The sequence below is a fragment of the Protopterus annectens genome, chromosome 9.part0, assembly GCF_019279795.1.
Source record: "Protopterus annectens isolate FY-2018-M chromosome 9.part0, PAN1.0, whole genome shotgun sequence".
NCBI lineage: Eukaryota > Metazoa > Chordata > Ceratodontiformes > Protopteridae > Protopterus > Protopterus annectens.
Window position 1 is genome coordinate 1,523,231,774 of NC_056743.1, and position 14,432 is coordinate 1,523,246,205.

General features: G+C 42.5%; 1 protein-coding gene across 4 annotated transcripts in view; it reads right to left on the minus strand.

The window, feature by feature from the left end:
• Nucleotides 1-259: 259 nt before the first annotated feature.
• Nucleotides 260-14,432, minus strand: part of LOC122812153 (E3 ubiquitin-protein ligase TRIM4-like) — a 778,173-nt gene continuing 764,000 nt past the window's right edge. For all 4 annotated transcript variants that reach the window (XM_044084468.1, XM_044084466.1, XM_044084465.1 and 1 more), the window contains one exon: nucleotides 260-700. In XM_044084468.1, coding sequence (XP_043940403.1) covers nucleotides 651-700 — 50 coding nt within the window. In that variant the 3' untranslated portion in view covers nucleotides 260-650. The remainder of the gene's footprint in view (nucleotides 701-14,432) is intronic.

Below are 14,432 nucleotides of genomic sequence, written 5' to 3' on the forward strand. Positions count from 1 at the left end.
GTCACTCAAAATTCTATATTTTTCATAAAATATCATAAATACTTCCTGATATTACTTAACTAATGACAGGTTATTCATTCAAATCGATTAATGAAGTGCAGCTGAAGTCACAGAACAACACAATACTGCGAAAATAATCAACAGCACATTCTTATGAGATAGCTGCACTTCAAATTTCTCAACATTAGAAAGCAAGACTTTATAAAAATAAAGTGTAGAAACTCTGAAGTGCATGACGTGCTATAAAAAAGAGACAATGTTTGGTACAAAAATTATATTCTTTTACAATTGATTCAAAATGTGGCAATATCGGTCAATTCAAGTACACTGTATAGTCAAGAAGCCATCTTATGTTGCCTCTCTTTCTAAATAGCCATGATGCCATAACTTGTCCGCAATTCATTAGCCAGTTCACAGTTCTAGAACCAGTATGTCATGCACAGGGCGATGAGAAGTTAAAAGGCAGCAGCTTAATAGAATGCCAAGTCTCCTTCATAGCATAGAGTTCTGAAACAGCAGCAATTTCAACAAGAAACATAATTATGCATGTTTAGCATAAGCAAGTTCTGGTTACAGATGTAGAAAATAATTTATGCCAATCCATCCTCGGCCTAATTCTGAAAACCCGTCCAGACAATCTGAAGAATGCTTCAGTTGGAAACATTATTTGTTACTGCAACATTTCCGTCTTCATTTGGAACTGAAAGAGAATTAAGAACTACATCAGTATTCAAGCAAACATTAACCTAGAATATGCAAACTATAAAAACATAGTTTAATGCATGTAAAAAACTCCAAAAGAACATCACCCAGGCTACCAAAATTAGGTGATCTGAGATAATTGTGCTCTCATTTTATAGGTTCATAGCCAAGTACTAGGAGAATTGCATTTGCAGTCAATATTAAGCCTGGCCAATTTCCCTTTTTGTGGTTGAAACAGCCTATCCCATTTTGTTACAGACTGGCCATACACATCCCATGGCTGACAATTATATATTACCCCTAATGAGAATACCGGAGATCGTACCATAAGATAACTTGAGGGGACCCAAACATGGAATAAAGTGACCGGGCTTTGAGCTGGTCCATGAAGGACATGTTGTATAGGCCTTGTATCCATTTAGTAAGGTATCTCTGAGGATGCTCCCGTCATTACATGTGTCTAGACAGTTGAACACCAAAGGGGGATTATATTCAATGACTGGCCTAATGGGGGTTGAGTAAACGGGGGGGGGGGGGGCAATGACATCCCTCAACCTAGACACAATCCTTTTTGTTTATAAGCTGTGCAATATAAAAGGACTTTCTTACAATAACAGACACATGTTGGTCAAACGTTAGGTCACTCTCCACACCCGTTCCCAAATTCTGAGCAACTAGTGCAATTCTAAGGGGTATACTGTCAATGTGGTAAGTTCCCTGGGGTAGATGACTTCCCAAAGGATACAATAATGCATTTTTTGGCATTTAGTTTCAGTCCATGATTTTGGCATCAGTTATTTATTTGGGACAAACCTTCCTGCAGGATGAAGAAGTCTTTTGGGGATTCAATGACTGCTCCTAGCTTGCAGTCATCTGCAAACTTAATCAGATGAAGCACTTTGGCATTGGCTTTTACATCTGAAAAGTAGTTACCAAACAGGAAAGGTCCCAGCACAAAACCTGGGGGATTCCACTGGTGACTGGACTCTTTGTGGAGGTCACTTCTCCTATTTTGATCATCAGTATCCTAGCTGTGAGCCAGTTGGCAATCCAATGGCTGACGTGGGGATTTAGTCCCAGTTTATCTAGCTTTTCTACTATGCCCGAGTGGGGAATTCTGTCAAACGTTTTGGCCAGATCGAGGTATGCCGTGTGCACTGTTTTGCCTTCATCCGTTGCTTTGGTGAGCTTTTCAACAAAATCCACTGCATTGAGTAAGCATGACCTGCCCTTGACAAATCCAAACTGACACTGGTCCAGTGTTTGAAGGTTTCCTATATCCTGACTAATTAATCCTATGACAAGTGTTTCCTTAGCTCTGCATATGAGGCTGGTCAGACCTATGGGTCTGTGTCATCTCATACGCAGGAGAAAGACTGCATCTGTTCTCCATTCTCTCTGTACAAAAAATGTATGAAAGCTGAGACTGAGCAGTGTTGTTAGGAGTGCAGCTAAGTCGTGCTTCATGCTATTTAAGATGCATCCAGGGATACTGTCAGGACCCACTGAGGCAGTATTTTTAGCTTTTGACAGCACTTTTAGGACTTGATCTTGTATGATAGCTGGAGGTGAGCCAGTTTCAGGTATATCTTGAGTGATGGACGAAGAGGAGAGAGGGGTAAAGTTAGAGCTAAATTTATCGGCCAGCAGATTCACTGCATCTTCAGCCTCAGTGTAGGTAACATTGCTTATAATCACCTCAACTTATTTTTGAGGACATACCCCCATAGTTCACAAGGGAATCAATTCTTGCAAGCAAATGACTTAAGGCACAGAACCCCCCCCCCCCCCCCCCCTGCACACACAAATAAGGCAATCTGCAGGATAAGTGGTTCACATGTCAGCATCTCTTTGGAAGATGAAAGGTAACTGAAGACATCAGTGAAACAAAAAAGGCAGACAAAGGGATAAGTGCAAGCTCCACTAAGCGCTGTAAGACCAGCAATGCTAACCACTGCAAAATGCATGTCATATATTACTGCAAGGCGATTTGAGTAACTGTCAATGAACTATACATTATTGCAGTATTTTGTAGTCCTATCCATGGCAACAGCAATGCATATGGCATTTCCCCAACAAACAAAATGCAGACCACTTGTGCAGTGCTACCCTGAAACAACACTATTAGCAGTTATTCCCAAAAAAGCTACTGTTGACTTCACAAACAAAAATACTTTTTCATTGTCTGATTATCCAGTTAATACTATTTACTCCAATTTGCTGTTATACCTTTTTTGATCTACTTGATGACAAAAACAAAGAAAAATCCAATGCATTACTAAATGGATTACACACAAAGGGTTACAAAAGCCTATCAGAGGCATCTTAGACACTACTTTCTTTACAGTTGGCACAACCTCCAGCTAATTCTGATCCTTAAAGTGACACATGAAATAAAAAAAAAAAGTTCTAAGACGAATCAAAACCACTCAGGAACTTTTATACACCCGACTAGCAATGCATATTTTGACTCAGCAGACTGGGAATGCAGCCTCATAAGCTTGGAACATATTTTAAGAATTACCTGAATTAGTCCTCAGATGTGAAAGGAAGCATAGTTTAAACTGTAAACTAGTTGGTGAAAAAATGCATTAATAAGATTACACCACAGTAATAAGTATGCAAAGTACTTATTAAATGTTTGTAGTTGATCAAAACAGGATACAACATATGATGAAAAAGATACCAAAAGCATTTCACTCAGCCCCATGTTATGTGGGTAAGTTCCATATAGTAAGGTGTGCAGTAGTTTGGACTAAGAAATGGTTGCCAGAGAACTTTGAAAAATTGTGATGGAAAGCACTCAGTTATATAACACAAACTGTACACATCAAAATGTTTTGTTTTTCAGTATACAACTAACAATATTTGACATTTTCTTTATAATACATCTAAAAGATTGTAGTCTCTAAGTCTTCAGTTGAACAGTCACAAAATTGGGTGTTATACTCAATTACAGGTTTAATCACACAAGTATAAACAGAAAGTGGCAATTTGGAACAAATTCATAGATAGGTACTAGGCTATCTGCCCAAGGGCATTTATAAGCCTAGCCAGACTGCGTCGGCTTTTGCCACCCCACTGAGCCAATGAAGTGATGCCAGGGGTGTATTTTCTGCTACCCATCCACTCGTCAAGGTTTCTCTTGAAGAGTGTTAGTGAGGAGCTCTGCCTAATGTAGTTTGGAATTTTGTTCCAAAGCATGGGGAGTCTCTGTGATAGGAATCTATCCCTCCAGCATGTTCCATTTATTGTTGTGACGAGGTTTAGCTCACTAGAGCGTGTGGCTCGCAGTGACTTGGATTTCTTTAGGTGGAGCATGTCCATCAATTCTGAGTTGGACATGGCTTTGTAAGTCAGGCAGAGATCACCTCTGAGTAAGCAATATGCCACTGAGTACAGCCGGAGTTTTTTCAGGCGGGATGCATAGGACATATGTTTGAGGCCAGTAATCCTCTTGGAGAGGTACTTTTGTGGTCTCTCCAGCTGTTGAAAGTGTCTTGTGAGGTACATCCAAAATGGGGCATTGTACTCTATGATGGGTCTGATGAGTAACGAGTAGAGGGGCATTATAACCTCTATTTCTAGATGCGAACCCTTTAGAAATTAGATGGGCCACATAGAAGGATTTTCTAACTACTTTAGCAATATGATTGCCAAAGGAGAAATTACTATTTACCTGGGCCCCAGATCTCTTATCTCTTCTGTATTAAGGGGGCTGCCACCTACGTGGTAATTCATGGGTGTTTCGTTTCTCCCAAACGGATGACTACGCATTTTTTGGCATTTAGCTTGAGGCCATGACTTTGACATCAGGTGTACGTCTCAGTAAGGCCCTTTTGGAGGATGTCTATGTCAGCCCGATAGTCTATTATGGCTCCCAGTTTGCAGTCATCGGAGAACTTAGTTAACCATAGTCCTGCTGTGTTTGCCTGCACTTCTGAGAAGTATATGCCGAACAGTAGGGGTCCCAGGACCGAGCCATGCGGGACACCACTTGTGACAGGTTTAGAGTCGGACCTGGAGCCCGTTATTCTTACCGTGTGAGTTCTGTCTGTAAGCCAGTTGGCAACCCATCTCGTGACATAGGGGTTTATGTTCAGGCTGGTGAGTTTTTCTGTAATACCAGAGTGGGGAATGGTGTCGAAAGTCTTGGCGAGGTCAAGGTAGGCTGTGTGAACAACCTTTCCCTCGCCTATAGCCTTGGTGACTGCCTCAAAGAAGTCAACCAGGTTTATTAGGCATGATCTGCCCTTAAAGCCAAACTGGGTTGGGTCAATTGTTTGGAGGTTCCCAATGTCTTTGTTAATGAGTTCCATGATGATGCGCTCCACAGCCTTGCAGACCAGGCTGGTCAGGCTTATGGGAAGATAGTTACCAGGGTCAGTTGTGGCCCCTCCTTTGTGGAGTGGAATAACCATTGCTGTGCGCCACTCTACGGGTACATAGCCTGTGGAGAGGCTGAAGTTGAACAGTGTGTTTAGGTGGGGGGTTAGTTCGTTCTGTAGTTCATGCAAGACGCAGCCTGGGACACCATCTGGCCACACTGACGCTGTGTTTTTGGTTTTTGAAAGGGCTATTTTCACCTGTGCATCTGTGATTTCCAGGACATTACACTTTTCCGGTATTGTTGTGGGCCCTTTTGGGGGTGAGAGGGGGTGAAGTTTGCACTGAATCTATCTGCCAGGATGTTGGCAATATCAGTAGGTTCAGTATATTTTGTACTATTTTGCAGTAGTTCAGTGCATATCTGTGAGTTGCCACTTAGATTCTTAACACAGCTAAAGAAGGCTTTGTGGTTATCTTTTGAATCCTTGGCTTTTTTTCTTTTGAAGTTAGCCATGGATGATTTTATGAGAAACCTTAGTTTCTTACTGAAACTGATCAGGGATGCGTTTCCTTCTTGGGATTTGCTTTTTTTCTGAACTAGTTTCCTCCTACTATTGTATAGCCTTGTTTATGGCACGGGTCCACCAGACCGGTTTCCTTCTCTTAGAGGAGTGAGTCTTGGTTTTGCTAGGGATGGCACAATCCATGCATCCTTGCAGGTGCTCATAGAGTGCATTTGTAAAGGTTTCTGCATCTTGGGCAGCGTTATCCTTTAGCATGGGGGCTGTGAAACTTACTGCCTCTGTCTTAAGGTGAAGTTTGCTTTAGAAAAGTTTTTTTTACTCTGGTTTCCTTAGTTGGGGGTGGTGTTGGGGTGTGGACATCCAGAGTGATTAGTTTATGGCCTGATCTAACCAGTGACCAGTTGACTTCCGGTGTGGAATACCTGTCGTCCATTTTTGTGATGACCAGGTCAAATATGTTTTCACCTCTGATAGGGGAGTTTACCTGCTGATCCAAGGCGTTTGAGTTGATGAATTCCAGGAAGCGCTGGGCCTGGGAGTTTGTACTAGAGTAGTTTTCCCAGTTAATGGTAGGGTAATTGAAATCGCCCAATATCAGGGTGTTCAGTAAGACCTTCATGTTTTCTAGCATCTCCAGAAAGGTGGAGTGGTGGTCCTGGGTCATGGAGGGTGATCAGTCGCAGGCCACAATTTGCATTGCAATTTTGCCCTATGTTAGTTGCACACAGATGATCTCAGAGGTATCATGCTGCGCCACTAACCTGGAGGTGTAGGTATCCTTGATGAATATGGATACACCCCCTCCTTTTGTGTTTCGGTTCGTGTTCTGTGGCCGAAATGTGTGGTACGAGTTGTAGCCCGGTAGTGCTGAGGTGCTCTCTGGAGCCTTGAACCGGGTTTCAGTTACTGCACAGATGTCAACGTTCTCCATACTGAGTAGAGCTTCGAGCACGTGCATTTTGAGATTTAAACTCCTGGCGTTGAGTAGCATAACCCTCAGTTTTGTGTTAATTGTGCTGTTTACGGAGGTGGGTTTGATTTTTGAGCCTTGCCTAAAAAAGGAACTATGGGGGCAGCCAGAGTCTTGGCCAGAATTCGAAAACCTAGGGGTGAGAGGTGCAAGCCATCTCTTGTGAAGCAACGCGGCTTGTTGAGCATGTCGTCCCAGGCTGACAGACACCGGATCCCCTTTGAATGACACCAGAAGCTTAGCCAATTGTTGAAATTGATCATTTTTTTCTTTATACTGAACTATCATTCTTGGTGAGGGCAGGATGCTACTCACGGTCAGGGTCATACCAGCCTGGGCTACATGATCAGAGAGCTCTTCCATGTCTCTTTTCATGTAGTCCAGGGAGGTATGTCTCAGGTCATTCAAACCAACATGAACAATGACAAGAGTCATATTTGTACTTGTTCTGGAGTGACCTGAGTGCTTGTGTTATGTGGCGGATTCTGGCTCCCGACAGGCAGCTAACAGCAACCTTCTGCTTGTCCAGCCTAGTGAGTGGGACGTCAGTGTACCTGACTATACAGTCACCTATTACTAATGTGTTAGGTATGTTATTTCGCCTTATGTGCTGTGATTGTGTGGCACACTGATTTTGTGTTTTATGCGTTGTCTGGTTTGTGATGGGAGGTGCAGGTTGCTTGGGTGTCTGCTTTGGAGGTCTCTGATGCTTTTGCAGGTTTTTATTTAGAGCCTCCGAGTATGATTTTGTGTATTTATGTGTATTTTTTGCCAGTGGTGATTTAGTAGGTCTATGTGTGGCTGGAGGTGTGGTGCAAGTGTTAACCTTCTCCTCTTGACTGTCTGTTCCAGTCTTGGGTGGAGACAACTTAGCCTCCAGTTTGGCTGTATAATTGCATCTCTCGCATATGTTAGTATTTTGTGGTAGGAGAAGAGGGTTGTCTGTGTACATGAGGCAGTTGTAACATTGCCTCAGGATACCCAGATTCACTAGCTGGACTGGAGAGTACACCTGAAATTGCCCTTTGGTCATGCCTGAATAGTAGGGTGAGCTGCTTAGTCGTTTGCTTGGTGAGGGGTGAATAAAGAGCCTTGCCCTGCTGGGCAATCAAGTGTCAGGGTACATTACTGCTTGCTATTTAGGTCAGAGCAAGTGCTGGGCTGCAGGATGCTTTTTGAGTGCTTAGGTTGAGAGTTAGACTAATTTCAAGGGAAAAACTGAAGAGAAGACTTGGTGGAGCCGGGAATAATTTAACCTTAGCTAACCGGCACTGCCCGGCGCACAAAACCATGCAAACGCATTTTTTATAGCAGGGAAATGAAAGAGAGAACTTAGCCCAAAATGGCCAATGAACTAACTTTTGGGCTGGAACCACTCCTCCAGGGACAGACAGGCTGCTCAAAGCTCCCCTCTCTCACAGGTGAACAGAGAAACTTCCTTCTATCCAAGTAAGGTATGGGCAACTCAGAAACTTGTAACACAGACTTGAATTCAGCACTAACCTGAAAACTGGACTATACTAGGTTAGAAAGGCAGGAAACAAGGATTTTTTTTGTTGTTTTTTGAAAAGATAAGGCAAAAACAGTAAGAAATACACTTAAAACAGCTTTAAATGACTAAAAACGATCAGAAAAGGCTATCGCACTTTAGTGTGCAGCCTATAACAGTCAAACAAATTATTTAAACAAAAAACGACTTTTTAAAAGTGCAGACAGTCAATATGTGAAAAAAAAACAAGCTTCTGAATCACAATAAACGCTGGAAAATCAGCGTTTAGGTGTAAAACAGTTAAGTACAGCACGAAAGTACAGAAAACTGATACTTAATCACTCCAAAGTCTCTCTTCTAAGCTAGAAGGCTTGTATCAGTTTAAGGCTTTCTAGTGCTTCCCAGCAGGTTAGTTACAGGAAAGATGGGAAACAAGCACAGATGTGGTCTTTTAAACCAGAAAGTTGAAAGAGATGGACAAACTGTCCAAATGGTCAATAAACTACAATTTCTGGGCCAAGAACCACTCCTTTTGTGGTAGACAGGCTACCCAGTGCTTACCACTCCCACTGATAAGCTAGAAGGCTTTCCTCCAACACAGAAAGGATTGCGGGGCTCAGAAGCTTACCAATAGTCCTGGATACAGCAACTCTGCATCTGGACTAGACTAGTTACAGAAAACGTGGGAAACAAGCAAAGCACAAGTGCGGCTTTTAAACCAGAAAGTTGAAAGAGATGGAAAAAAACTGCCCAAACGGCCAATAGATACAATTTCTGGGCCAGGAACCACTACTCTTGTGGTAGATAGGCTACCTAATATTTACCACTCCCACTGATAAGCTAGAAGGCTTCCCTCCAACACAGAAAGGCTTGTGGGGCTCTGAACAACTCTGTAACCACACTAGGCTAGTTATAGGAAAGGTGGGAACAGGCGCAAGTGTGGCTTTCAAACCAGAAAGTTGAAAGAGATGGAAAAAAAACTGCTCACACAGCCAATAGCTACAATTTCTGGGTCAGGGACCACTCCTCTTGTGGTAGATAGGCTACCTAATGCTTACCACTCCCACTGATAAGCTAGAAGGCTTCCCTCCAACACGGAAAGGCTTGGGGGCTCAGAAGCTTACAAAGAGTCCTGGATACAGCAAATCTGTACCTGGACTAGACTGGTAACAGGAAAGGCAGGAAACAAGCACAAACACAGGCTTTTAAATCAGAAGGTTGAAAGAGATGGAAAAGCTTCCCAAACGGCCAATAAACTACAATTTCGGGCCAGAAACCACTCCTCCTGTTGTTGATAGGTTACCTAGTGCTTACCACTCCCATTGATAAGCTAGAAGGCTCCTCTCCAATGCACAAGGGCTTGGGGGGCTCAGAAGCTTAACAGTCCTGGATACAGCAAATCTGTACCTGGACTACACTAGTTACAGGAAAGGCGGGAACCAAACGCAAATGTGGTCTTTTAAACCAGAAAGTAGAAAGATATGGAAAAAAATGCCCAAATGGCCAATGAACTACAATTTCTGGGCCAAAACCCACTCTTCCCGTGGTAGATAGGCTACCTAAAGCTTACCACTCCCACTGATAAGCTAGAAGGCTTCCCTCCAACGCAGAAAGACTTGGTGGGCTCAGAAGCTTACCAACAGTCCTGGATACAGCAAGTCTGTATCTGGACTAGACTAGTTACAGGAAAGGCAGGAAACAAGCTTAGATTTTTTTTTTTTTTTTTTTACAGAAAAGCAGCTAAAACAGCAGTAAATACAATTCAAATTGCAATGCAGGCTAGCACACTTGAGTGTGTAGCAATATTACTGCAAATACAGTTTAAATAAATGCAATTAAATTAACAAATGACTAAAAACAAGTGCAGAAGGCAGTAAATTAGAAGGCTACTAACAAGCAGTAATAAGTGCGGAGGAAGAGCGACTGAACAGATAACAGCACGCAGAACAGCAACTAAGACAGTTACAGTAAGAGCAGCTGAATAAAATATGTATATATTTTATTTATTTATTTATTTTGAGGGAGGGAACAGAGCAGGATTAATAGGCTACAGGGGTTGCCCTTCCCAAATGCTCTCGTTGTACACAGTAGGAGTGCCTGAAATCAGAATGTGATCTCACTGCACTCAGTTGAGTGAGCAAATGAGATGGGCCCAGGAGTATCCAAATACAAATTTACAAGAGGGACCGGCAATTTCAAAGCCACCAACATTAACACCAGAACAACAACAACAACAACAACAACAGGGAGGGTGGGTGGGGAACTAACTGTAGAGACACAGCCACAACTTTCAGCTGAGTTAATATTCAGTGAGAAACACAAATAAATAAATTAAATGCAGAACTATATGAAAAAGAGCAGATAAAAGTGTACTTAAATTCACTTATACGTCCAGTTGATTTCAGGTAGATCTTAGCCGAAGCAAAGCTCAGATAATAAGCAGAAATAACCCAACACGTACCACTTATATAAAGCTTATACTTTACTATAGGTCTATACTTTATAATAAGAGTTATACTTTTAAGTCCTCCTGGGATAGATAACAACTGTACTGCAGTCAGAAACAAAGTGCCCATGTTGGGGGCCTGTATTTTATTTATTTATTTTTTTACATTACAAGTAAACAGTAAATGCAGAATATGGACATCAAAATTTGCTAATGACAGTACAGCTGAAAACAGTTACATATGTCAATAAAAATTGCTGGTTATAAATATTTTCATAACTATAGGAGGGTGGAGTTGTATCAATTTTTGTAAAGAAGGAAGAGGCGTAAAAAGTAGTTGTAATAATGTAAATTGTGAATAATATATGTAGTGATCTAAGGAGATCAATCTGCTACTCTATTAGCTGGTTTCTACAGATTCCGTTCAATGACTAAACAAGAAATGACAGGAAGGGTGGAGCAGCTAAAAGGATGCATTTTAAACATAAATGTTTGTATTAGGTGGAGATTTAGCTATTTCAAATATTAAGTGGCAGAAAACAGTGGGTAATAATGTTGTCAGCACAGTATTAGCAGCTTTTCTGAGTTATCTGCTATTCACCATGTTAGTCAACCTACTACAGAAAACAATACATTAGATACGAGCCTATCTGCATTTAACCAGTCAACAATGCCTGACGGGGTGCGTGTTAATGTGTAATAAATGTCCACCCAGAGGTGTTATGAGGCTGGCGCCGCACGCGTCGGGCTTCTACACCCTTGGAAGGGCATTAATTACACATTAACACACACCCTGGAGGGCATTATTGAGCTTAGAGAATGGGCTCTCTGCAAAATTGTTGCGTTTTACTTGCTTATTTATTTTTTTAAGTGCTATATTATTTTTTAATATATATTTTTAATGTAAAATAGACCCTCTACCTACTGTTTCAAACTTGCTGTAGTATATGTTAATGGTGTTGGAGGAAGCATTTTACATCAAACATACATAAAAATAATATAGCACTTAAAAAAAATAATAAGCAAGTGAAACAATTTTACATACAGCTCATTCTCTCTCCCATACACAAATACAGTTTCTTCTGCTTTCACACACTTACATATACACACACACAGTCTCCTCTGCTTATATACACACATTCACTCACACAAGATCGGTGTTACCCTCTTTCTCAATCTCTCAGAGTCTCCAGCTGCTTTCATACACACATTCAGTCTCATTCCCTCTCGATCTCTCTCAAATGCAGTCTCCTCTGCTTATATACATGCATTCACTCACATCACTCTTGCTTTCTCTCTCACACACACATAGTCTCTCTGATTTCATGCATGCATTCACGCAAACATGCAGACAGAAACATAAATGCATACTTTTCTGTTTAACTCAATCGACCGCTCTCTCTATTACTCTCATACAAGCAAACACACACACACACACACACACACACACACACACACACACACACACACACACACACACACACACACACACACACACACACCCTTTATTTTCATTTTTTTATGTTTTTATTTTATACTCGTTAAACAGCAAAAATGGTGCTTAGCAAATGTAAATTCGCTCGCTCTCTCAATGACATGCACAGATGCACTCAGACACACTCAGTCAAACACATACACAAAACCTTTTTTGTCATCTTTTTTCATATTTTACACTTGCTAAGCAGCAAAAACGCTGCTTAACGAGCATAAAATAATGGAGGGATTTGGGAGGGTCCCTGTTATTTTCTTTACCTTCTGTAAAAGGATTGCTTCTTTTCTGTCTTTAATCACCCTCATTTATGTTTGGCTCAGACCTTGTTTTACACTATACTTTGAAGTTATCCAGCTACAGCCAGAAAAGTAACTGAACTGCAGGCCTTTGCTCAGGGTTTTCTTTTGCGGTCTAAGAGGAATTGTTTCTGCAAGGGTCTCACAGAGCAGTGACAGTTTTAACACCTCTGCAGTAGTGTGGAGGGAGGGGACTCTCAATTCCTCTTGAACTACAAAAGAAAACACTGAACAAAGGCCTGCAATTTACTTTTCTGGCTGTAGCTGGTTAACTTCTAAGTATCCAATTATCTTTCTCCAGGAACGGAAGTATGGACAGCAGTGTTACCATCCGGGACTTTTCAGATTGCTGAGGTCCAAAATGGGTCTCCAGTCCCCCGTTTCCTTTGGAAATAAAAAAATCCTCTCTGGTCTGCGGGGACTTCTTGGATGACTCTTTTTCTTAGCAAATTTTGGATTTCTAATGTTGCTTGTTCCTTTGACTGGGTGGAACATCTGGAACTGACTTGTTTACAGGAGAGGGGGAAGGAGAAGGGAATGATATATCCTCTGGATATAATATCCTGCACCCATTTGTCATTTATCTTTTGCCACGTTTCGTGGTGTACAGACAACCGACCCCCAACTGCCTCCAGAGGTGGGTCATCAGGCACTCCTTCAGGAGTGCTGGAAGGGTCTACCAAAGAACGATTCTCTGGAGCCCTAATTTTGTGGGCTTCCCCTGCTATGAGGGTGACATCTTCCATTACTGTTCCCCCTTCTGCCTCTCTCAGGGGAACTTTCACCCGGTATGTCTTGGAAAGACCTTTCACAGTTCCTGAACCACATTTTCCCACTAACTCTCTGACCTTTAGGAAAGGGTCTACAACAGCAGATACCGTTTTACCTTTCTGTTCACACCTGGTGAGAGTTTCTTTTACTTTTAGTCCAAAAAGAGAGGAGCCATCAAAGGGTACATTAATGAAAGAAGACTTGAAGGGCTCCACGAAATCGCAAAGGCGCATCCAAGCCTGCCTCCTGAGAGAGATGCCTGAACCCGCTGCCCTACTCATTTCATCTACTGCATATGATATAAGCCTCATGGACAAGTTCATAACTGAATTTAGGGTGGTGAGCTGAGCATTGACTTTAATCTGTTGCTGCATCAGCTACAGCTCCTTGGAGGGAGTCTGACAGTTCCTTTAGCAGGTCTCTCTGCAATTTAGTGAAATGGGAAAGATAATTCAGTAACTGCAAGGTAAAGGTCAGTGACAAAAAGATGCCCTTCCCATACCTATCCATGGTCCTGGAGTCCAGGAGGATGGATAATAGCTGGTCTCGGAAAGATCCTTTTTAGTGGCCACCGCCATGACCATGGCATCAACTGGTACACCTTTTTCTAAAATGTTCTTGTCTTTAGTGAGTGTATTATACTTATTTGGCCTCCTAGGAGTAGGATCTATGGTGTCTGGGGTCTTCCAAGCCTTTCAAGAGGCTAACTCTGCAATTTCGTCAAAAGAAGGGGTCACCCAAGAGGATGAAGGACAAGTCCCAAAGGTCTTCAGGTAACCAGACTCCTTGACCGAAGGGGAGGTGGACTGTCAATCACCTCTCTGCTTTCCTCCAGAACAGACATCTTCAGGAGGTGACTATGGGGACCCTTCTGCTTCATCAAAGTCAGTTATCAGATGTGGCGTACTCTTCTGGGGATTTAAGATGCTTCCTCTTGCATATCCTCTTCCAAGGGACCTCCTCAGTGGGATATTCTGGGGATGTTTCAGAACAGGGGGGAGTTCCCTGCTGGACATCCTGAGGCCTAGGGTCTCAGCGACCAGTGAAGAGGGTAGGTAAGAAGACAGACACCTGGACAGAGCTCAAAGAAAGAGCCAAGGGAGATTGCATCTCAGACTAAGAAGGAGTCAGAACCCTCCTCATAGCTTCAAAGGCAGTCCACCCCTACTCCACAGAACTCCCCAGATCAGAGAAATGAATTGTCAGAGCTGATGGAACCTCCAGAGCAGAAGACAGAAGCTCCAAAGCTGAGGTAGGGGCCAAAATCACCTGTGCCAAAGCCCCCAGAGGCAGGGCCGGATCCGGTGAGATCCGAACTGGCCCCCCAGACCCTAAGAGTGTCGGCTCCCAGAGGTCCCCTGCTCTGACTGGGCAGACACCTGTGACAGATTTTGGATCCGAGGAACTATAAGT